Source organism: Pundamilia nyererei, unplaced genomic scaffold (genome assembly GCF_000239375.1).
Source record: "Pundamilia nyererei isolate P.nyererei 1_Seehausen unplaced genomic scaffold, PunNye1.0 scaffold00035, whole genome shotgun sequence".
NCBI classification, from domain to species: Eukaryota; Metazoa; Chordata; class Actinopteri; order Cichliformes; family Cichlidae; genus Pundamilia; species Pundamilia nyererei.
In genome coordinates, this window is record NW_005187436.1 from 4084240 (window position 1) to 4107517 (window position 23278).

Below are 23278 nucleotides of genomic sequence, written 5' to 3' on the forward strand. Positions count from 1 at the left end.
AGGTAGACTAAACAGCATAAAATGAAATAAAACCTCAGGAAATGTAATAGTAAGTTTATTTACTGCATGCATTTATAGTGTTACAGCATATTTATTGACAAAAGCTTTGAAAATGAAAAGTAGTGATATTAATGTAGTCACTGAGCTTTAGTCTTTTGCGTTTTTTTTTTGCTTTACACATGGGCCTTTTAATATATGCATGTTTTAATGTTTATCAATCATTCCTTGGCTCCAGTAGCTGAAAGTTAATATATTATTGATATCAAAATCAACTACAAACAAACAAACAAATAAACAAAAAAAACCCAACAATATGCTAAAAACACACCCGATAAAAAGGAGCATTGGTAGTGACAAAAAAATGAAGCTATACAGTTACAAACAACCCAGTTCTACCAAAGTGTCTGACACCAGTCTGGTGCACTGGATACAGCAAAAGCCTTTTTCGTATATATATATATATATACAGTGCAAAAAGTGCTACAGTGGTTTCATTATGCTAGCTGGTGAATTATAAATAAGCTAAAATAGTACCATATACTGAAGTCATAATAATTATAGTGAAAGCATGTACAGAATTTTCATATTATTACAGAGTCCATAAACTTTATCTGATGGCTTTTCCTATTTAATATAAATGTGTTTTTTTTTCTTCATAAAGACACATACGGGACAAGGATTGAAAAGCAAATTTCAGTAAATGCAACAAAACCACAACGTCTGAAGTTAAATGGAGATTTCCTTTGAGACAAGTGAAGCTAATACAAAACAAAAACATAATACAAATCAGTTATATCAAACATATTATCACTGCATATACTTAGCTGTATAAGCAAAGGAAAAATTGTTTTAAAAAACATCCAGAAAAACAGAGGAAAGAGTCCAGTGTATAGAATCCAGTTTTACATGTGTGTAAATGAATTTCCTCGTAGGTTTGTGATCAAGGCATTAAGACAAGAACTTCCAAGCTGGAGCAGCATCTCAGCTACAATGTACCGTTTTAGAGAAATTGATTGGGCATGCACATGAAATGACATATTTCATATTCATATTTATTGCCTTACCAGCATTGTCCAGTTAGCAAGATACAGTGTAAGCTATTCCAGTGTTTCTTGAAATATTGTCAGTGCTGGACTCAGCGAGCTCTCAGTGCATCATGTTATTTTCCTGTGATTTCTATGCTTTCCAGTCTTAACATATTAAATCCTCTAAGGAATCTGCTACAATGTGCACAGCTCAGAGGTTTTGAGGTGTTTTTAATGCATTTAAGAAGCAGTTTCTATGTAGTAATAGGCATTAACATGTAACAACTTGGTGTTTAATTCAGTGTCACGATTGAGACAGAAATGCCACAGAGTGTGCACACCTCTGTGCACGGCTTTTAGTCAGGGGCTGCATTAGGATAGGCAGTACAGTTAACTGCTGCAGACTCAGCACAAAGCCCCACTGCAGACACTGTGCACTACTGAGGTATCTTTTCAGTGCTAGCTGCAACCATTTACCGTGGCCTTCAGCAGAAGCCAGTGATCTCCTCTCCAGTGTATAAAAGTATTGAAAAGTATTCTTCCAAACCAGTTGTGACTGGTTTTGTTGTACATACAGATCCATAGTGTATGTTTGCAGTGCCTTCTGTTGTAACATCGTAGCCTGGACTTGATTTAGAAAATTCTGCTAAAAACAATGTTACGGCTTATATTAGGAATGGAAGACATAGTGACGAGTAACAAATTTAAAAAATAAAAATTGTTGAGCTATGAACTAAGTGCGTTACTTTTACATTAGCAGTTAACAGTGGTACGACACAGTTTTCAGTTTCAGTCATCAACAGAAAAAAAAGTCATATACAGTGTTTCAAACTCCAGTGATCACAGCAAAAGGAGATGTCTTAATGCATATACATATGAAAGGGACTACAGTGGTGGTACAGTAAATCATTTGCTCTGTTTGAATATCTTTAAAATAATGTACAATAATTAGACAAAACTTGATCCCATCATAACCGCATACAAATGGAGAAATATGGTATACTGTAAAGGGACTGGGATGCATCATCTGCTTCCTCACACGCAGCTGCTTTCTATGAGAAAATGGTAGTCAGAGTACGGTGTAGATTTTCCTTCAGTGTCACAGCTCACTCTGTCACTCTGTTAACAAAAAAGAGTGTAAGAAAAACAGAATTTATTACTCACTTCTGACTTTACCAAAACAACCATGAACAGATTACAGAACGCAGAAGAGCATCCACGATGACTGTATGTTTTGGAGGACCAGGTTACTCACAGACAGGGAGACACGAAAGTGATAGGTGATGTCCTGGTAAGGCAGCACAGGCACCGACCACAAGTGATGAGTCCCCTTAGAGAGAAGCAGAAAGAACATAGGAATATCTCATTCAAAAAATGAGAAAATTACAGTAATGTAGGAAATATTTTGTATAATATCAGTATTATATAATTAGGGCAGCATCAACTGACAAAACAATGAAAAATATTTTCATTATATGAGAGATGAGGAATATATAAATGCCATTAAGTACCTTTGTTGATGTACTCTGTTCATTATAGAGCTGTGTTTCTGTGTGGTTGGGGCATAAACGTCCCTTCGTGGCTCCACATTGTCGTACCCACAAGCTGTTTGTAGACCTGTGTTGGTAAAGCTTTATTTTATCTTGGTCTTTTATTTCCTGATAATCTCCCAACAATATCTCGCATGTTGAACGTTGAAAATGTAAATGTGCAATTTGAAGCTTAATATATGAGAAATTATTTCATGAGAAAGCAGCTACAGTAGTTCCATCCATTAGTTTGTAGTTAGTACCAAACCCCACAAGTCTTTCTAGGAAACGTAAAACATTACTATGAATTCATTTGTTTATAAATCAAAACTTTGCTATTGTTATTGCAGATGGCGTTTGCGTACTCACGTCATGTGTAACGTGATTTGTGACATGGAGGAATTTATTTTTCCATGAAGTGATACCGTGTAGCTAGAGATGAGACAGAGAAAAGGTGCATTAACATGCAACATTAATAATGCAAAGTTGTAATGCACTGATAACGTAACACTCCAGATGATGAAGCGATACTGGACTGATAGTGACCATATTCCCAACTCCAGCCATGTTAGCAAAAAAAATAAAAATAAATCCCTACAATAGGGTTCAAAAACATCCAAGGCACAATAAAACTGTTCTTGTTTCTTTCTTTTTAGTGTTTACTTGTTTTTCATAGTGAAAATGTACACATAACTCTACATTAGAGTAACCTTTGTGTGTTTACCTGCAGCTTTTGGCTGTTGCACAGTTTTGCAGTTTGATTTCTTGGTTTGTCTCCATGATATATAAGCTACTGAGAGAGGGAGACGATTTCACTCCTGAAAAAAAGAGGGAATAAAATAGCATTAGACGCTAAACTAATAGCATTCCTTTGTACAGCATGCAGACAATTTTTGTTTGCCATCGTCAAACAAAAGGCTTTACTGTGTTTGCATACTGCATATTATGCGTGTCAAGAAAGTGCTCTGGCTGGGCTGTGATTTTTACCCTTTGTGTGCAGGCTACGTTGTCTGCGTGGCAGTGGATGCTGCCCACCAGGAAGACGGTTGATGGCTCCCGCTCCATCCGTCTCTTCAGGGCTCGGCCTTTTGGACTTGGCAAAATAAATGGGTGCTGATGTGTGACTCAGACGGTTTCTGTTGTGATCTTTGTCCATTAGTCTGGACTTGGCCTTCTTGTTAATCAGGCCGGGTGTAGGAACTAGGCTGCTAAAAGCTAGAGAGGGAGAAATAATAAATGTGTATGGACATTCAGAAACAAGACTTTTTTCACATTACCAGAGACTTTGATACCTGGTGTGGATTGGTTGTTACTCATTGTTGAAACAGCAGCTGATTGGTTGTTTATGGCTGTGGTTGAACAGCAAGCTGCAGGAGTTTTGAGGAAACAGAATGAAATCAGATAAGCAAAACTATTCACACTACTACTTAACAGTGAAAGTTGATCCCACGTGATCATTTGATAAGAGCCTCCACTCACCTGGTGCAAGGGTAGTGGACAATGGAGTATCTGGACCCTTGCGGGAAGATCCCACTTCAGCTCTTGACCTGCATCAGATTAATTGGTACAGGAGGAGGACATGGTTTAGTTCAAGTAATGATACACTTAATGTAAAAGACAGTTTAAGAATGCTTAGATATGTGACTCATGATCTCCTTTCAGACAGAACAAAAGAAACGCCCTACTAAGCAATCAAAGATAAGACTGAAAGAGCAGATCAGGAAATTTGAGTAGTAGGACTGGGTGTTGATTGTGTACCATGGGCAGACAGGTGGACAGACAGTTATAGTGGCAGTGAAGATGGGCATCCAAGAGATGTAGAGAACACAGGAAGGAACATAGCTACAGAAAGCAGGGACAGATTATATAGAAAGGCATTAACAAAGAAGTGAAAAATTAATTTCATTTTACTACAAGGTGTTTGTGTGTTAAAAACACATACCCATCTTTTTCAGTGACATCTCCTCTGTGGTGAAGAGTGAGTACATAAAGGACAGACATGGAAATGACACTGTGGACAAATAAAGATCCAATAAATCAACATCATCATATCATGTATCCGTTTTTCATTGGCCCACTCATAGACAATATAAAAAAGATGGGCGTTGCATCTGCTGTTTGACTGGTTTAAAAACATTCGCATTGTTTATAATGGTCGGCAGGGGGCGACTCCTTTTGTTGCAGCAAGAAGTACAGTTACATAGAAATTTATCAGAAAATGGCTCTTTTTCTCACCTAATTTATGAACTTGGTAAACATTTTGAGTTTATCATCTCAGTTGGTAGTTTCAACTCTGTTTTGATTCAGTCTTATTTGGTTTGAGTGAAATACTTTTAGAGTAAAATACATGACAAAGCGAAGTATACTTTAAGGTATAGCGTATTAAATCACTGTAATAAGAGCATGCATTTTTCAGAGAGATCCACCACTTGCTTGTGATGTTTAGAAAAAGGGGAAAAAAACAGCCAAAATTCTCAACTTGAGGCATAAAGTTGGGGCTTGAACAAATGGATGATGAATGGTGTCTATTTCCATCTTTTAAATATAGTCTAGGGTTTAATGTCCCCTCACCAAACACATTATCTCCTCTAACCTGAAAGCCATGACCACAACCAGTGCCAGGATGGTTCCCTGCATGAACTTCTGACTGATGCAGCCCTGATCTGGAGGTAAATTCTGCAATAAGCAGATCAGATGTAATTAAATGAGCACATTTTACTTCAAAAACAGAACAATAACAACAATAACGAAGGGAGAAAAGAAAACACTAGTATCATCACGCACCTTGCTTCCTGGGTTGACTGTCTTTTTCTTTAGTGGGCCACTTCCTGTCCTGCTAAAATAACTTCCTGACTGGCTACATTAACAAGAAAAACACAAGTAATTTCTTTAACCTTTACGGTCATACTGTCATTGTGTGATAATGTGTAAATGAATTTTTCTTACCTGACCGTGCCCCCGCTCACGGTGCTCTTCATGCTGTCAAAGCGACGCAGTTTGGCCAGTTTGCGGCTCCAACGCTCCAGCTCATCGATACGAGTCTCCAGGTTGTCCGTCAGCTTACACAGCTCCTTCACCGCTCCGACGTTCTCCATAAAGATACGCTCCTTTGAAATTAGAGGAAGCAATCAGAGTTGATGGTAATGACTTTGAGCACGGTACTGTATGCATGCCTGAACTTTCATTACCTTGTTGACAACTAATAGGTTGGAAATAGTTTCTCCATTTGCACACACCACATCACCCCCCTCTTTCACTGCCTCAGGCAAAATTTGTTGAACCTCTTGAGCAATCACTCCTGCAGAAGGATACACCAAGCAAGCCCTCACAGATTAATGCAGGATATACTTAACAATGGACTTATACTAAATGAAGACATTGAGATGATAGCATGATATACTGCACAAACAAATGAGATGCTGAAATGCAAGATTTAAACTTGTACAGTTTTTTTTATGAAGTTGTTACCAGTCTCTGCAGTGTTCTCTATGCCCACGGTGGCAGCAAACTCAGGCTTGTATTGATAATGGACCAGCCTCATCTGAGAAATCCGTTTTAAATTGTCTGTGGTGTCGACCTACACGCAGACAGAATGTGCAGATGGTATGAAAACACAACGCTAACGTTGCAGATGAAGAATACAACATGACATGACTTGGATGGCATGATTCACGATGGTGTGCTGAAAACACACAATGACACGCTGAGAGTTTTGAGGCACACATGTACTGTGAGTGCCATCCTGACCTCCTGGACATTTTCTTTGGCCCTGATATCAGATGGGTGCACAAGGGAGCCCATGACCTTCAGGTTGCCATGGACAACGAGGGCCTCGTCCGGTCTGTCTGTATTGACACCGACTCTCCCGTGGTGGTAGACGGAGTCTGGCAGTTGTCCACGCTGCCACAGCACCTCGTTGTCGCTTTCAAACTGGCCTGGGTTGGATGCCTGTCGCAGAGAAACAAAGAAGGAGATACAAAGAAAACGTGTGATTGGGATTTTGAAAATGTTATAATAAAAAAAGCTTTTTTTAAAGATAGGTGCAATGCTCCAAAAACAGGTTGACATTTAGGAATATATGCTTATTTGCTTTCCCGCAAACAAGATAAGAAGATCCAAGCAGACGTTTTCTAAGTGAGTCATTATAAAATGATGACTCTGCCTTACAACTATAAACACTTTTCATTTGTTTACATGGGCAGGCAACACATCATACAAGCAACCAAAAGTAACCGAGCTGTTCCAGTTCTGTATTGCTGCTATGCTAGGCTAAGCTAAGCTAACCGGCATTACCGTGCAGAGATGTGTAACATCTTCTCATCTTGCTTTTTGCAAGAAAGCAGACAAGCTTATTTAATGTTTAATAAGTCATTGTCTAACAATAAGCAAATGTACGTGTCACAGTCAAAAAGCTCTTCTAATATTTGCTATCATACTTTGTAATCATATGCTTTACAAATCTACCCAGATAGCATACATATTAGATATGTCAGGATTACCTTTGCCACTTATAAGTCAATTATATCAGTGTCAAATGTTGTAATGGCCTGATGTGCCTACAGTCTGGCTCATATACAGTGTTGTGCAAAAGTCTCAAGCCACCCCTCATTTTTTATATTTTTGCTCTCTGTCAAGATGGACCCATTCTGCTTCAATAATACTGAGATTCAGACTCTGGGGAGGTCAATTCATGACAGACTGTGATCGTGGTCATGCTGAAAAAAGAAGCCAGTCAGAGGCTTTCTAGATGGTATTGCATGGCAGATCAAAATCAGAGAGTTTTCTGGATTCATACTTCCATCAATTTTGACAAGATCCCCAACACCGCTTTCTGAAATGCAGCCCCAAACCATGAGTTTGGAACATATTGCTGAAGATTTAAAGATTCACCACTCCATCAGACCTGTTGCCATTGATTTTTAGTCCAGGTCTTGTGTAGTTTAGCGTACCTCAACCTTTTCTCCCAGCTTCCCTTCCCTAAGAAGGCTTCTTGACATCTTTTTACTGGGGTCATTTCTGGTCAGGCTTTAGTAAACAGTAGATGGATCAGTATATTTTTTTAAGGACGTTTTTTAAGACACTGTTTATATGCTCGAGACCTGCAACTTATTGTTTTGTCCTACAATTGTCCAGTTTTCATACATTTTTAAGAACACGCTCCACACCATGCTGAGATGTGCCAAGTTTTTGTCTCATAGCTCTGTGGAAATCACCTTGTTGGTGCAAAAATGCTATTTTAACCCCATCAAACTATGTTATTTTTGGCATTTTTTGTAAAATTGAGTGAAGAAATAGAAACAAATGATCTGTTTGGTAGTGAGTGCCTAAAGATACAATTTAAAATTGACACACCACCGGATCTTCCCTTCAGTTAGGTGATTTTTTTAAAAACGTAAAAGGAAGGGGGGGGCCTTAAAAAAAAAATATATTATTCTGAAAATATCAGGTACAAAGACTCGAACAAAAATGAGGGGGGAAAAAAGCCAATGCTCAAGACCACTGTCACAAACTGGGTAAAAGTAGGTGATAAGGAGAGAGTTTAAATATATTAAAATATAAAATGATGTAATAAACATAACCTAATCAAAACTTCATCAATAGGTTGTGTCAGGTGGAGTAGAAGAGAGACTGAGCAGTTCATTTGGGCCAGCTTTTATAGCCTGCAAGACACAGGTACCCTGCATTAGCTGATGGTTCTCCCATGGCAGCCAATCAACAGCAAGCCATGGCTTTCATGAGTGTGGGAGCGTCATAACAACCACTTAAAAAAATTACAAGAAAGTCTGTCTCTTTGGAAGCAAAATATAATGAAATGAGGGTTACTGTTTAAGGTGTGGCTGAATTGAGATAGCAACGCTCATCACTGTCAGTAAAGCCTAAACGTGAACCACAAGAGAACCACATTGTAAGCAAATATTGCTATCTGAGTAGGTTAATGACAACACTGTCACTGTCCAGCAAAAACAATTGATTTCAAAATTTGGGGATTTTAACATTTTAGATACATTCAAAAGATATAAAACGTGATGAATTTAAAATGCAAGCATAAATCCAGACTGTTGTACTTAGTTCATGAATAGTAGGTTTTTAAAAAAGATATACAGTTGTTACAAGACAGTAACAATGCGCTTTGTTTCATAATATGAACTCTTCTAAACAAAAGTATTTGAGGTGTAATGAAGATTACAGGCATGCAGATAAAACTAATGGAAAGAACAGAAAAGAGAGAAGATGATGTGAGAAATAGTGTATTACAGAAAGGTGTGCATAGCAGACAAAGAGTAAGGTGTCACATTCACAAGGGATATGATTGTTGTAGGAAGCAGACAGACATGGCCAGACGTTACCCTGACGATGATCCTCTCAGACACATGAGCAGCCACAGTGTAGCTCTGATTGTGGGACTGTGCATGGAGCGCCACCACCAGCATGAAATACCTGGAAAGGCAGAATAATCCGAGGTAGATGTGACTACCCGAACTTGGCCTGTGAGCAAAGCGTGTGGTATTTTTACGTGCAGTGGCTTTTCACCTCTGATCAGGGTTTGGCTTGCCCTTCTTTCTCATGTTATTTGCTGTGGTCTCGCTAAAATGGAGCCGTCCCACTGTGACCTTAGTGACCTGATCTGAAGGCAAAGTGACACTGAAAGAGACAAAAATCAAGAGACTATTTAAAAATGAAAAAACAAAACCACTACAGCTATTTACTGTTTCTCAATTAAAAACCTCAAACTCACAGGACTGGCTTGAAAGGTCTCTTGCTGCGGTCGGACTGCGACTGCTCCACACTGATGGACTGATTCATGGCTTCCACCTGGCAGTGAAGGCAGAAATAACCCATGCAGTCAATATACTACAGAACTAATAAATACTATAGCCAGTCACAATACTGCTGCCTCGATGTTGCCTTCACCTTTACTCCATTAAGTTTGAGATAAAAACAATCAATGGGCTGCAGTCCTTCGCTTGTCTTGACATACTTGGGATCTCCAAGCATGCCGATGTATACCGTGACCTGAAAATGGTTCTTCTTCTGGCAAACAAAAGCATCATCAGCTAAGGAGAAGTTGAAGCCTTTGTCAGCGTCAACACGGTAGGTTGGCATCGGGCTAAAAGCAGGGAAAGAGAAAGCATCTTAACACTAGGAACACACAGGAAACTTCATAGTTTCCGTATTTTTATCACTAAAGATAAAGACATGCACGTGGATTTATCTGTCCTTAACATTAATTTTAAATCAATTACACTGTAGCCTAATAAAATTAATAAAATTGGTGTATGTATTTGAGATTCCTAAAAGATCTGAATAAAAAAAAGAACTTCATAATAAATGAAAAGACTCTTTCTTTGTCTTTCTTCTCTGTTTTAAGTAGGCATGGCGTTCTAAAAGTTGTGATGGTCAACCAGGTGGTTTTGATAACATATCTGAAAGGTCTAGTGAGTTCATTCTAACCCTCCTCCCTACCTATACTTCTTTTTATTTTGGCACTGTGAGTGCATAAGAAGGTGCACGCTAATTTTTTTTCCCTATACCCCCTCCTCACGTTGCCTTTCTAAGCCGAAACCCTGTGCTCGTCACTCCCCCGCACAGCTCACCACTGAGGAATTTAGAGGCCTTTTTTGCAACACTCCTATTCCTTTGGCACTCCCGCTATACACTTTGTTCACATTATCCATTTAACTAATTAAGACTCCTCTCATTTTTGAGCCTCTGTGGGGGTATTTCTGCTCTTTTCGTTCCAAATAAACATTACAACGTGTGCAAGTGAACTTCCACCCACAGCTCTTTGCAGTTGGCATCATATAGCAGCGTCCACTTGTTCTGCTGGTGAGGTTGCCACTTAATGCACTGATAATTTGGGTCCAGGTAGGCATTGTCTGCATCCTGCATTAAACCTGTGAAAAACAGTTTGAAATGTGGGCTATTAAAGGGTGACCAAGGACTGTTAATAATGTTCATATCTGTTCTGTAAGCGTCTTTATCTGTGTTAGAGTTTAAGGGCAGTGGAGAGAAGGTGAAGTAGAGGAGGTGAGGAAGGGGGGAAAAGAAGATGCCTGCCTACCTGGTTCTTGTTTGATGATACCTGTGAGGATTTGGGAATTCAGGGTGCTGTTGGGAGAGTCAGAGTGCTTCCTCTTCTTCGCTTGATGAGCAGGAACGCTGCTGTTAGAGAAAGAAATTGTAGAGATTAGCCATCATTCTCTCTGGGCAACGCAATCCCCCCCAACTCCTCAACCCTGTGCATCGTCATGACTCACTCTTGACCCTGAGGGTGCTGAAGTAACTGATGAAGCATCTGCGTCTGCTGCATGTCTCCACTTCCGCTTGCAGCCGGTCCAATGGCGTACTGGGATATCATAGGCTCAGGCTTCAGGTACATGTCCCGATGCATGCTGGGATAGTGCCCGTGTGGTGGGAGAGGCGGCGTTGGAGTCATGTGGCACATGTTCTCTGGAGTCATGGTCCTGATCATGTGAGGATCTAAAAAAAAAACCCATTGGGAAAGGAGAATTATGGTTACATTGTTCTACAAACTGTCGGCCCTTGTGGCTCCTTTTTCACACTCAGAATGTAAATTTCCTCCCACATATCAATCCTCCTGTTTTGCATTTCTTTCTGTAGTTTATTCTGCTGTCCTCCAACCTTGGCTAAAGGTCTTTTTCTATTGTTTCAAACTGAAGGGGTGCCCATCAGATAACACCATTCCACACCTTTTTCACTAATACCAACACAGGTGTTTGAGCGGCATAGAAATGTGACTTTGGGCACGGCCGGTATTCAGCTTGTACGCTGAACTGAAAAGTGCACCTGAAATGAACGTGTTCAGAAAATGTAGAATATTAAAACATTAATAAATACCAGACACCAGCTTCCTTTAGTGTCTTGTTAGGTATCGAATTGTTTGCAAATGAACTCGAGTTTCTGCTTGTTCAAACACACCAAACTGATGACTAACAGATATTGACTCAGAGAAGTTTAACCTGTGTAAACCTTTCATATTTTCTCCCGCTTTCTTTGATTTAAAGCACCACTTCTTTTCCTTATTATTGGAGCTCGTTTGACTTTTCTCTTTTTAAGGAGAGAGAAAAAACACTTGTTACTCACCATTCACCTGTTGGGGAGAGTACGGTTCTGAGCTGGAGTCTGGGGGTGACTCAGGTAGTGTCCTAATAAACAAATATAAAAACAAATAAGGTAGTAGATGTTACCCTCACAAACTAACAATAGCAAGATTTTATAATCAGAGCTATATTTAAAATTCTACCGTGCTAGAAATCGTCCCCATGCATTCTTCTTGTTTTCCAACTGCCATTATATCTAAGGCAGAACCTGGGATCACTCTCATGTACAAGCCCTTTACACGAGATGTGTGTGTCTGAATTTTTTTTGCAGGACGTAATTTGACTCTCTTTCTCTCTGGCTGTTATCAGCCTCCCTCCCCCTCTTGAGCGTCTGAAGCTTTATTTGTTCAAATGACGCTTGATTAAGTATTGATTGCATAATGGAGTTGTAGGTTGTGAGGTGCCAAGAGCATCTAGGATCTGCACTCCTTTTCATCAACTCACGTTATGTTTTGTGTCCTCCCTGTACCTCTATCCATCTAACACCATGCTATTGTGCTCACCCTGGAGCGTAATGGCCCCTGTGCTCAGGTTTGACGTGAGCCTGCTGCTGTTGCTGGTGTTGCTGCTGCTGTTGCTGTGCCAGACAGGGGTAGCCGTGTCGGAGGCCCAGCGATGGACCTGGGGGGTAGGCGTTCTGGCAGCTAGGGGGCCCAGGTGGAGGGGCTCCTTGGCGTAGTGGAATAGGGGGGCTCACACCACACACCAACCCTCCAGAGGAGGACACTCCTGCTTGGGGAGATGAATAATTTGGTCCTGGGGTGCTATGGACCTCTGAGAAACAGCTGGGAGAAAAGAAGAAGAAAAAGGGATTAGCCTTATCAGGAAAAACAAATTCCTTTGTAACAACATGATCTGATGTGGTTGGCGCATGTTGTTTTGACGTTGCTGGGTTGGTTCAGAGTCCCTACTGACATGTCAGCACTATCGTCCTCCTTGCTGATGTACTCTTCCAGGATACTGGTGTCGATGTTGGCTGGTTCCAGAGAGCTGGTAATATCATGACCTGTGGTGAAGGCAGGGTTGGGAACATGGAGGGGAGATAGAGAGCATCTGGGGATTAGCAAAAGGAGTCTTTCAGCAACTTCACTCAGTGCCACGAGAGTTGCGGTTTCCACATAAGCCTGTGTTGTAACCATTCCCTATCTAAAAACATAACACAAAACGAACATTAAAACATATTATAAACTCAGTAGAGCATGTGATATCAACACATTCATGGATTAAAAGGTCGTTATGTTTTCTTGAACATATAATTGAAAATCGTGGAAAAAGAAGAGCTGTGATTGGCTTTTAAACAATTTAAACATCATCATTTCAGGAGTGAGCAACTAGGATCTGGTAGTTATCATTACATGCTTATGATTCAGTGCCACTAAGTGGTTACACATATAGACTGGAATGGTAAATGGATAGCATGTTTCTAATCTTACGCAAAGCAACTGGAATCACTTTACGTCACCGTTTCAACCTTGGACAAAATCCTCAGAATTTTTTTTTTTTTCCTAAACAGGGAAAAATTCTAATTTTGCTTAAGCATATAAAATCAAAGGTTTATTTGTTTAAATAATTAATCTTTAATGCAAACTGAATGTGTACAAATCAAGTAAATTTAATTTAACCAGACTGCATTAAGTTGAATGTTTAATATTGTACTTCTGTAATGAAATTACATGGAAAATTTACACGCAATCAAAATTTTGGGCATACACTTGTTTGAGTATGACTGCAGGATTTTATTGTCAGTATTTTTCTTCTTTGTTGAAATTTAAGTTCATCTTAAAGGTGAGTTAGAAACACATTTTCAATCATTTCCAAATCCTTATTCCTTATTCCAACCCTGCGGCATTTTTACCCTTTGAGAGGCAAAGCCTCACAAATCCCAAACACATGACCCCACCTAATCTTTAAAATGCCAATATGTAGGACGAGCACATTCTTATGGATATATTTAGAAAAGAGTAAACCAGGTTATAAAAACTGGCATTTACTATGTCAAACAGAACATTCATCTCGAGTGTTACACGAAGGTGAGACTTTCGCTAAAGCTGTCACTAAAATTGTCCCAAACTGTGCTGGGCACAGTGTGGTTGGGAGGGGGGCTGGTATAGTGGGTGGTCAGTGAACCTCAGACTTTCTTTCTCTTGCTCATTCTCTCTCTTTCTTTCACCCCCACCCCCCCACACACACACACACACTCACACATACTCTTCCTCTGATAGATTAAGCAGCTACTCAGTTGGGAATGCAAGGAATTTTTGTGTTAACATTGGAAAATGTTTCTCACTTTCCTTTTAAAATAAAAACATCTACTAAATTCGTTCAGTTTACCTGAAACCAAACAGAAAGGTCGCTTGTAGTACTCGTGCCACAGTTTCTCTGAACCCACTTTAAACATTTTGACTCATCACCACAGACAGTTTATTAGACAACATTGTATTTTGAATAAAAACCCCAAAGTGTACAGCAAAAAAAAAAAAAGTTATAAGTCTTAATCATTAAGGCAACAGACTAAACCGCTGGTCTCAAGCTAATCAAATAAAATTCGACAGTTTGACATCATAAATCCTTATGGTGCACTATTTATGATGTAAACTGTCTTGTTTTCACTGGAAAGAAACAGATGGTGAATGTCTCCTAATACATGCCAGTGCAAAGGGAGAAAAGCAGGATGGTTCCCCTTAAATAAGATCCAGATGTGCACCCCACCCAAAGAGGCAGTAAATTTGAGCTGGCAGGACTGATAAGAAAAAATTGAGAGATAGAGGGAGAGGGGAGGGCAGATAGATGGAGGCTAAGGAGAAAGGGGAGAGAGGGGGCAGGATGGGCAGAATGCAAGTTTAATGTCTAAGGGTTCTAGCTATAGCGGAAAAACAGAGAGGAAAACTGAAGGGAAAATATGAGACAGACCATCTTTCTGCCCAGTAGAAACCGATCCCTACCAAACAGAGATGCGACTTAAATGTATTTATTGAATTATGACTTTGTCTCTAACATAACATTTATGGACTTCAATTACTTAAATCTGCAGTTATTAGATTTCTTTTTCACTCAGCAGAAATTTAAATAGTTCAGGAATACAATAGTTGGATAATGTCAGCTTTTAGGGTGGCATAGCAAAAGCTTGTGGGCAATTTGAAAAATCATTGTGGCCGGTTAGATAATGTAGAGCTAATATTTGCTCTCTTTCTGTTTTGGTCTCTACCAACTCTTTAGTTCCTCCACTTTCACTGAAAGTCTTTGTGTTAAAAAACAGAACAAAAAACAGCTATCTGCTCCAGCTGACAACACCATAAGTGTTGCAGCAGTCCAGTTAACAGTAAAGCAGTGGAAGAACAGCTAAACAGTGAAATCTCACAGGGTTAAAGGGAGCTATATGTTTCAACCTTGTTTGTCCATATAAGCAGCGACTTTAGAAAATAAATGGAAAATCACAGTTAGCCCCATTTATCACTGTGTTGAGAAGAAGGTAAGAGTAAAATCTTTGCAACATGCGATTCAAACCTGATACAATGACTGTGACTTAAATAAAGACTGGACACCCGATAGAGACACCAGTACAACAGCACAGGTCTAAATATTGGGGCTAAAGCAAGAGTAAAGTTCAGTTATCGTCAGACGAGGATGTCAGGAATTGGAATACACTTTCACTGTTGCAACTTTACCCCATCACTTTGTGTATTACTACTAATAAAAAATGCACCGATTATTAAATCACTTTCTCTTCAGTTGTTGTGAACTGGATGTATACATTTCCCTGTCCTCCATGTTTTTCGTTGTCCAGCTGTGCTCAGTGAGGAACAGTGAAGTGATTGTCAGTCCAACTTCGATACAGACTCGCCCTTTGAGAGATTAGGGGCTGAGAGGGATGTATGTGTGTGTGTGTGCCTGTGTGAGTACGCATACGCGTGCACATGTGAACACGCACTTGTTTTTATGCTCATGAGTGTGTGTGTTTTGCCACCATTTCAATGCCTTGCTTGTAAAGACAGAGGACTGAGTGTGGGAGAGCTTGTTAATCACAGTTTCACTCATAGCATTTGGTTAAACGCACAAATTAAATTTTTCTTTCCATTTTTTTTTTTTTTTTTAAATTATACCTCCCAAGCTGCATCGGCATCACTTCCCTGTGTAAAATAGGACAGTGGCCTTGGCTGAGGTTGTGCTAAGTCAAAGCATCATGAAGTTAGAATCCCGAGTCACATGACCTCTTCAGTTAAAGTGTCATGGTACTCAGGTGTTTTGTTTTTGGCACCACATCAAGGTTACTCATCATCCTCTTGGGTCACGGTCTTAACATCTTTCCAAACTATACATTTATCATCAACAGTGTGAATCGACTGGGCTGTTTTTCCATTACATGCAACATCTAGATCCTTGAACAGAGATTCCTCCTCAGTTTTTCCCTCCTTTTTCCCTAAACGGAGGGCTCAAGGGCACCACTTCCAATTGGAGGACACATATATAAACTATTATCAAGGTTAATGACAGTTAAGAAAAAAAGCAAACAAAAAAAAACAATTCTAATCTTCAACAAATTTTCTAAACGTTATTGATTTTCGCATCCAAATGAGATTTGCATGCGCTTGCATGAACATGTTAATAATTAAACACTTAGTGAGTATCTTAACTAAGAGTGAACAAAGTCCACCTGATTAGCAAACAGTTGGACTACAGTGAACTTGGCCGCACATACGCACACCAAGAACACAACGCACGATTAACCAACAATAATAATTACAGTAAAACAAAAACTAAAAAAAACCTTTTTTTTAACGAGCATTAAAGTTATATTTGTAGAAAGTATTGATTGCTAGAGTCTGGATTTGGGATTTCATTGATATATAAGCCTGCTTTTAACAAAAAGGTTCTCTATTTATCTGTTTTTCACCGTCCCATTTGAACTAGCCCCCTCCCCGTAAAAATCTATAAAAAAAACCTGATGCATTCAGATAATGTCAATTTCATCCACGCGCACAGCCTAACAATAACTCAGCTGCTCTCAAAAATGCAGCTCAACTAGAGACATGGGGATAGCACCTACAGATTACAGTTAATGTGTGAAATCATCAGTAGAAGGCGTTAGACTAGCTGGACATAACTCTAAGGTTACTGGTCTTCTCTATTTGTTTATATGACAGAGTTACCATTAAAAGAGTGCAGAGCATCCCTTGGACACAGATATTATTGAGTGAGATGAACAGAAAGCCCCCTCGTTGGGTGCAGACTAACAAGTTGAATCTAGACAGAAACAGAGCGGACAGAGCGGCTCAGAGTACCTGCACGTAGCCAAAGCATGTTGAAGTCCTTGAGTTGAAAACACCTGAAACAGAAGATGAGAAGAACAATTCCTGTCTATTTTTCACATGTTTCCCTACTCGGGCTAAAAAACCTTTCTCCTGCAGACCTGAAAGCCGTAGATTAGAGTACCTAAATGTGTGTGTGTGTGTCATACTGTGTATATGTTCACGTGTGTGTGTGTGAGAAAGGCTGTTATAATGAGGATTATTTCCCAGTCATGAGAAAGGGCTGTACCAGGCTACCACACACAGCCCTTGTCGCATACAAGCACTGGTCGCACCGGTGGACCTGGCTCAGGAGATTATAGGAGTAACACGGCTGGGACCGGGACACAGAGAGAGAGGCTGGAAAGCAGCGAAACACTGCAACTGTGAGGTCGAGGGTCAGCGCAAGACAGAGCTACAGAGCATGGCGAAACAAAGAGGGAGAAGACGCTAAAAAGGGGGAAAAAAATAGAGGAATAAAGATAAGATGCGGAGCAACGTGTGGCAGATGATGAAAAAAAAAGGTTTTCTTATGATAACGCGTTTAGACACAGAGAAGTAAAGAAGACCTCAGTTATTGCTTACTAATCAAATATGGAAGATGCAGTCTAAACATCCAATAAGAAGCAGAGTCTTCACAGCAAATTTGTTCTGTTAACACTATCTGTTACCTGCCTGCAAATTATTGCACACAAACATGAACTTAATCTCCTGATGTCGAGTGGAGCCGTAAACAACATTCGCTACCTGAGGATTAGTGGGATGGCAGTTTGAAGTGAAGGGAGTGGGGCGGGACAATGAAAAACAGAACCCACTTGTAAGCGCAGTAAGCCTGGCTGCTCAAAAACAATAAACTCCTCAACCAGCATTTCATTGCTAAATCCATGAATCAGAGGAACCATCTAAGTGACAGCCTTCTTATCCATTATTCACCGTGACTGTGGGAGTACTGCGGGACTTAGTAACCCAGGTCATGGATTGCTCTTGAACCAAGAAAATTATTAATCCACCTTTAGACTTGTTAAGTGGTTATAGGCTCAAAGATTGTTTTGTTTTTTTTCATTATTTATTTCTGGCAGGTACAGAAATAACAGCATCCTCCATCTGCATGGGTACGTTTGAAAGTGATGAAACTGATTTGTAACCAAGTGCCTGGAAAGCCAGCAGCATTCATTAGCAATATTTTTATATCACTTCATCATTTGTGCCCTTTTGTTCCAAGGTTCCAGCTTGTTAACTATGTGAATTTGCTGGGTTTCTTTATTTTTTGTGACTGTAGACTGGATATCTTCGTGTGATTGTGCTGGCTCTTTGTGTCATTTTGAAAAGAAAGTAATGAATCTTTTAATTGGGAAAATATTTTACAAAAAATGATTTGATGAGTAAGGTAGGCGTCACTGATTCCTCTGTGTAGGTGCAGCTACACAGGCCCGCTAACACGCCTTGTAACGTCAACTGGATCCACACTTTTTTAACTCCCCACCATATTTCGAACTCATTTTGAGGCTGGAAAATCTCACACAGATGATTCAACCAATCGTTTGTTTACCTGATGGAGAAACCCAAGACAACAGCAACAAATGTTACCGTTAAACGTTGCGCTCACACACGGCTCGACTTCGAGTCACTATAGTGAGTCAGAGAGGAGAAGGTCAAGTTTTGAGGGGGTTGGTGCTTTCGTTGGGTTTTCCCTCAACCCAGCCAGTCTCTCTCCACCCTGAGCCTGCACTATCTCACCTCCTCGCCCTGTCTGCTAACTGTCACTCTAATGGAGTCAGAGAGAAAGAGAGCGAGAGGCCAAATACCCGAGGAGAAACACCAGTCTCACCTCATTGCGTTTAACAGCTACCAGGGCTATGTCAGGAATGTACATTAAAGTGAATGTATACATATATCACCATTACAACAGTTTACCTGGTGCTGAAATCCATTATAGAGCTGTGTGTGTGCGTGCACGTCTGTTTGTGTTTCAGGCATGACTGAAAGACCCCAGCTTAATTATCTCATGCATTCAGATTTGCAGATTTTCGACTTTCACTCCACTTTAAAGTCAAATCTTCAATTCAATATCAGACGAACACTTGTGGCATCAAAATCATGAGGGGTAGTTAGGAGAAAGAGGACAATAAGCACGTACTTTATACTTCTCATGGACAAGTTGACATTTTAGCCCAAGCGAGAGCGGCTGAAATAAAGCCAAAGTAAGAACATCTCTCTTACTCCCAAAGCAAGAATGTAAACACACTAAATTCCTCTCAGAATGGCGAGAAACCTCTGACAGTCATGGATGGCTGTGTATATTTAAGTCAGCACTAAGTGTGTACTATAATAAAGTGCTAAACCTCTTCACAGATAACTTGTCATGTAGAGTGTTTTTGTATATGTGCACCTGACGCTCCCTGGAAAAGTTATTTATTCAATTAAAAAACAAACAAACAAATTGGTAAAGTGTGAATTTGTTATGTTGACTTATTTTTCCCCTTCTGTTGTGTTTCTTTTTTTTTGGTCTTCGTTGTTCTTTTATTATTTACACAAATTACACAGTCACTCAATACACAGGGAAACTCTTGTAATTTGAATAATGGGGTTTTCTTGTGCCACATGTGATGAGAAATTTCAGAGAAGAAAAAAGGCTCATGAAGTCAGGCAATTACTCAAATTGCGACTGAATAATTGAACTCAAGACAGGCAGCTCAACCGAGGACGTCAACGTCACAGCAGAAACCAAACAAAGAGAAACATCAGTTTAGAAAAATAAAGTCTACCTGCTGAAATTACACGAAATACAAGTCTGAAGACTGATTTTGTCCAAAGCCTTGCAGCATAACTGCTGGCTAACGTGACACATTTGTTTGCAACATGATGATCGCGTCTCTAACACCAACAACACACACACCGTGCCTGCAGCACATTTACAAAACACAACATTTATCTTCACTTGAATTCCTACCCTTTCAACCCTCAACCCCACCCTCCTCCAACTCATTTTTTGCTCTTAGGATTCCCAGGTTTACTTGATCTGTTCCCCATCACCAGCACTTTTGCCCCCACCCCCTCACCCACCGACCCACTCTCCCCGAACCCGTTAACCCTCCTGAATTTTAACAATATAAGTATTATTTTTTAGGAGGGCAGCATATAGGAAACATTTACTGTGAAAGAGAAACTTTCTCATATGACCACCCAGTCTATCATCTCATGTTAACCACCTGCCGTATCCGGTAAATTAAAACAGCGGAGGGGTTTTTCACACTGATGCTGTGCGTAAAAGTGGAATTAACAAAAAGAAATATTCAAAAACAGATCGGCGCTTATTTTCTTCACGAAATGCAGTTTTCTAGAAGTAAGGTCGGGTTATATAAATTTAAAAAGACCACTTTTCTCTGAAGTTTTAAGAAGAAACTTTATAATAATCAGAAAGTCTTACCTTCAAAAAATCTCTGTAACGCTTCTGTTTCATCTACCACGTCCTGGTCCATCCTAGCGGGTCCCACATAAAAAATCCATGAAAGTCTCCCCTTTTCCGAACGAAATCAATTCGGATCGGGGAAACATTCACACAAACATCCCGGACTCTAATTTACAATTATCGCGACTTTTTTTCTACTTGCGCTTCAATCCACCGTTTGCGAAGAACTTCTTTCCTCCTGTTCAAATAATCAAACCTTGGAACTGGATTAATATTCTGTATGTTCTTCGCCGTTTCAGCTGAATATAACTTTAAAGCTTTAATCTCGGTCGATTTGGGGTTTTTTTTTCAATTAAATTGTCACTAAAAGTCTCTGTAAGAAAATCATTAGAAACGTCCCTTTAGTCGCGCCTTCCCTTCAGCTCCCACACGCTTCATAGTAATGTTTGGTTTGCGTTCTTAAAAGCGATCTGCAGCCTCCTGGGGGACACTGGGAGAAAAAGTCGACGGTTAAATGAAAAGTTAGAAAAGAATTAAAAAGGGTTAAAGTTGACTCCCTCAGGTTGAGTCTCTTCCTCCTTTGCCTCTCCCTCTCAGACAGGATGCGAGCAGCAGAGTCGGAGGAGAGGAGCTGAGGCAGGTGAGGGATGTGCTGCTGCGAACATCCCAGGAGAAAAAAAAGGAAAAAACTTTAAAGTTTCTGTGAGGACCCAGAGACTCTGTGGTCTGTCTTTACAGATAGTTTCAATATGAATTTGGCATTGCTTCACTCTTATTATCATTATTTTGTTTTAACTTGGAGTTTTCTTTTAGTTTCACTATCCCTTTACAAAACAACTGATTATTTCCTTTAACTAGATCTTATTTTTATTTATTTAGTATCAGTGTTATAATGCTCCTAAACAAGTTATGGGCAATAACTTTAAACAAATCTGTTGTCATTTTATCTTTGCCACTTTCTTTTTCTGTGTGTAAAACCTTTTACAGAATCATAAAGATTTACTCTTTCTAATAGTGGGCTGGCAGGTGCTGTTAATCATATTATAATCTCTAAACTAAATCTATAATTTGTGATTTTGGGGAAAAAAGTAAATAGAACTGACTATTTTCCATGATCACAAACAGCTGTTTGTGATCAGAGAGGGCCAGTCCGGAACTTGATCAGCACAATTTAAAGTTCGCTTTCAGCAGGAGATGATTTATGATCCTCAAAATAAACATTTTCTCACTCATTTCATGTAATAAAAACATTTGTGAAACTTTGACCTGGAGTCAGTTTCGTGGTTTAAACGACTTCTTTTTGAATTCCTGAGCTTAAACGAGCAGCAACAGGAGTGTTTTGTGTCAAAGCTTCCCAAGGGGAGGATTTGAAGGAATGATCCATTTCTCTCAACCTTATCAGCTGCATCCCACCCCCCCTCCCCCTTATAACAATGCCACTGTGTGCAGCCCCCGCTGCCTTGACGCCCACCCCGCCCCCCGTTCCCCCACATGTGAGATGCCGTTGTGTTGTCTTGTTCCCCCACAGCTGGACCATCTCCCTCTCCACCCCTTCACCCCTCTGCTTTTCCTCCATTCAACCACAACAACGCCTCCGTTCTTCCAGCCACACTATGCAGATTGTTTCAGAGGACAAGCAAGAAAGAGAAACAGATAGAGGCTGCGGAGGACAATGAAACAGCTGGCTATGTTAAAGCAGTTCATTTTGGTATTCTGTATGTCTTATCTCATATAGCTCGCGAACTGTATGTGTGTGTGAATGAGTGTGCCGCACACATGCACAAATCTTACATGTTGTGGCAAAATAAACCCTGCGAACAAAGACATATGGAGACTTTGGAGTGTGGTTAAGTGTGGGGTGAGGTTTTGATCATGACTGTCTTCCTTAGCAACAAAAATAATAAATACTGAAGTTATCAGTTAAAAACAAATGACAAATTATATCCTGATACTCCAAAATTTAAAAACTTTGTTGGCAGACTGTTCTGTGACCTGCGTTCCAACTCTCACCCGGTTTACTGATGGACTGTTTAGCCACTTGGAACAAATGAACAAAACAGAATCAATTTGTACTTTTTATAGCCTAATAATCAAGTGAGCAATCAGTGACCTAATTAAAATCCAGCATCTATGGACTCCATTTAGCTCTGCTTTTGCTCCTGTAGGAAATATCTGGCTTTTCAGTGTGGTCAGTGTGGCAAGGCTTCAGTTGAATGAGCCTTGGATTGGGATCTGGAGTGTTTGGAGGCCAAGTCAAATCCACACATTCATTAAACACGTATGTGTTTTATTTAAGGTATAGATGAATGTATGGTTCTGTTGTTTTTCTTACAAAATGTGTAGGTGTTAGTCCCCGTAGGGAAATTACTCCTCTGCATTTAACCCATTCACCCAGTGAAGCAGTGGGTGAACAGTACCTTGCCCAGGGGTACCTCAAGTTAGCCGTTCAGTGAAGTTGAACCCCTGACCTTCCGATCATGGGGCAACAACTCTACCTACTCTGCTATCCCTGCTATCCCTTTCAGCATGTATTTTTGATGAGTAGTTTATTATATCTAAACCATACAAAAACATGTTTTTCTATCTAAGATAGCTAAATCTATCGTTAAATGCAGTAGATGTTAGTGTTTCAGCAATTAATCAGTAAAAAAGCGAAATTACCAAGGCCAATAAAACAAAAAGCAATACAGTTTATACCAGTGGTATCAAACATAGGCTTTAATCTGAAAGCCAACACCTGTGATCTAAAAGGGTCCAGTCCAGCGATAAAGATGACTTTGCTTTACTTACTTTATTTATTTTCCATTTTATATGTTAGCTATAAAGGGGTTTTTTTTTTCTGGCCAGGCCCAAAGTGTAGTTTTATCTTCCCACCAGCAGGCGGCGACGTTAACGTTTGTAGTTTAAA

The 23278-nt window shown here is 39.9% G+C and overlaps 1 protein-coding gene across 4 annotated transcripts; it reads right to left on the bottom strand.

The window, feature by feature from the left end:
* Positions 1 to 48: 48 nt before the first annotated feature.
* Positions 49 to 21024, bottom strand: myrf (myelin regulatory factor). 4 transcript variants are annotated; one of them, XM_005730090.1, is made up of 27 exons: positions 20389 to 21024; positions 12592 to 12682; positions 12180 to 12461; positions 11660 to 11721; positions 10813 to 11035; positions 10617 to 10714; positions 10335 to 10449; positions 9467 to 9662; positions 9291 to 9367; positions 9086 to 9196; positions 8902 to 8992; positions 6302 to 6502; positions 6023 to 6131; positions 5743 to 5852; positions 5501 to 5661; positions 5339 to 5411; positions 5148 to 5230; positions 4497 to 4565; positions 4313 to 4396; positions 4034 to 4101; positions 3847 to 3921; positions 3542 to 3769; positions 3279 to 3372; positions 2924 to 2986; positions 2537 to 2642; positions 2281 to 2355; positions 49 to 2144 (listed from the first exon to the last, which is right to left on the bottom strand). In XM_005730090.1, exons 1-27 carry the CDS (start codon positions 20438 to 20440, stop codon positions 2061 to 2063), a joined length of 3081 nt encoding a protein of 1026 aa, XP_005730147.1. In that variant the 5' UTR covers positions 20441 to 21024; the 3' UTR covers positions 49 to 2060. The 4 variants fall into 4 exon arrangements, with proteins under 4 accessions (XP_005730147.1, XP_005730148.1, XP_005730146.1 ...); XM_005730091.1 differs by having other exon boundaries at positions 10638 to 10717; XM_005730089.1 differs by having other exon boundaries at positions 10617 to 10717.
* Between the last annotated feature and the right edge of the window lie 2254 nt (positions 21025 to 23278).

Bases quoted from the DNA above. Each gene is read 5' to 3' on its own strand.
- myrf (XM_005730089.1), bottom strand. From the start codon at position 20,440: ATGGACCAGGACGTGGTAGATGAAACAGAAGCGTTACAGAGATTTTTT. The intron at 11,722-12,179 runs GTGAGCACAATA...TTTGTTTATTAG, and splicing joins AGGGGCCATTACGCTCCAGG to GACACTACCTGAGTCACCCC. The intron at 6,132-6,301 runs GTCAGGATGGCA...GTCTGCGTGTAG, and splicing joins CCAAAGAAAATGTCCAGGAG to GTCGACACCACAGACAATTT.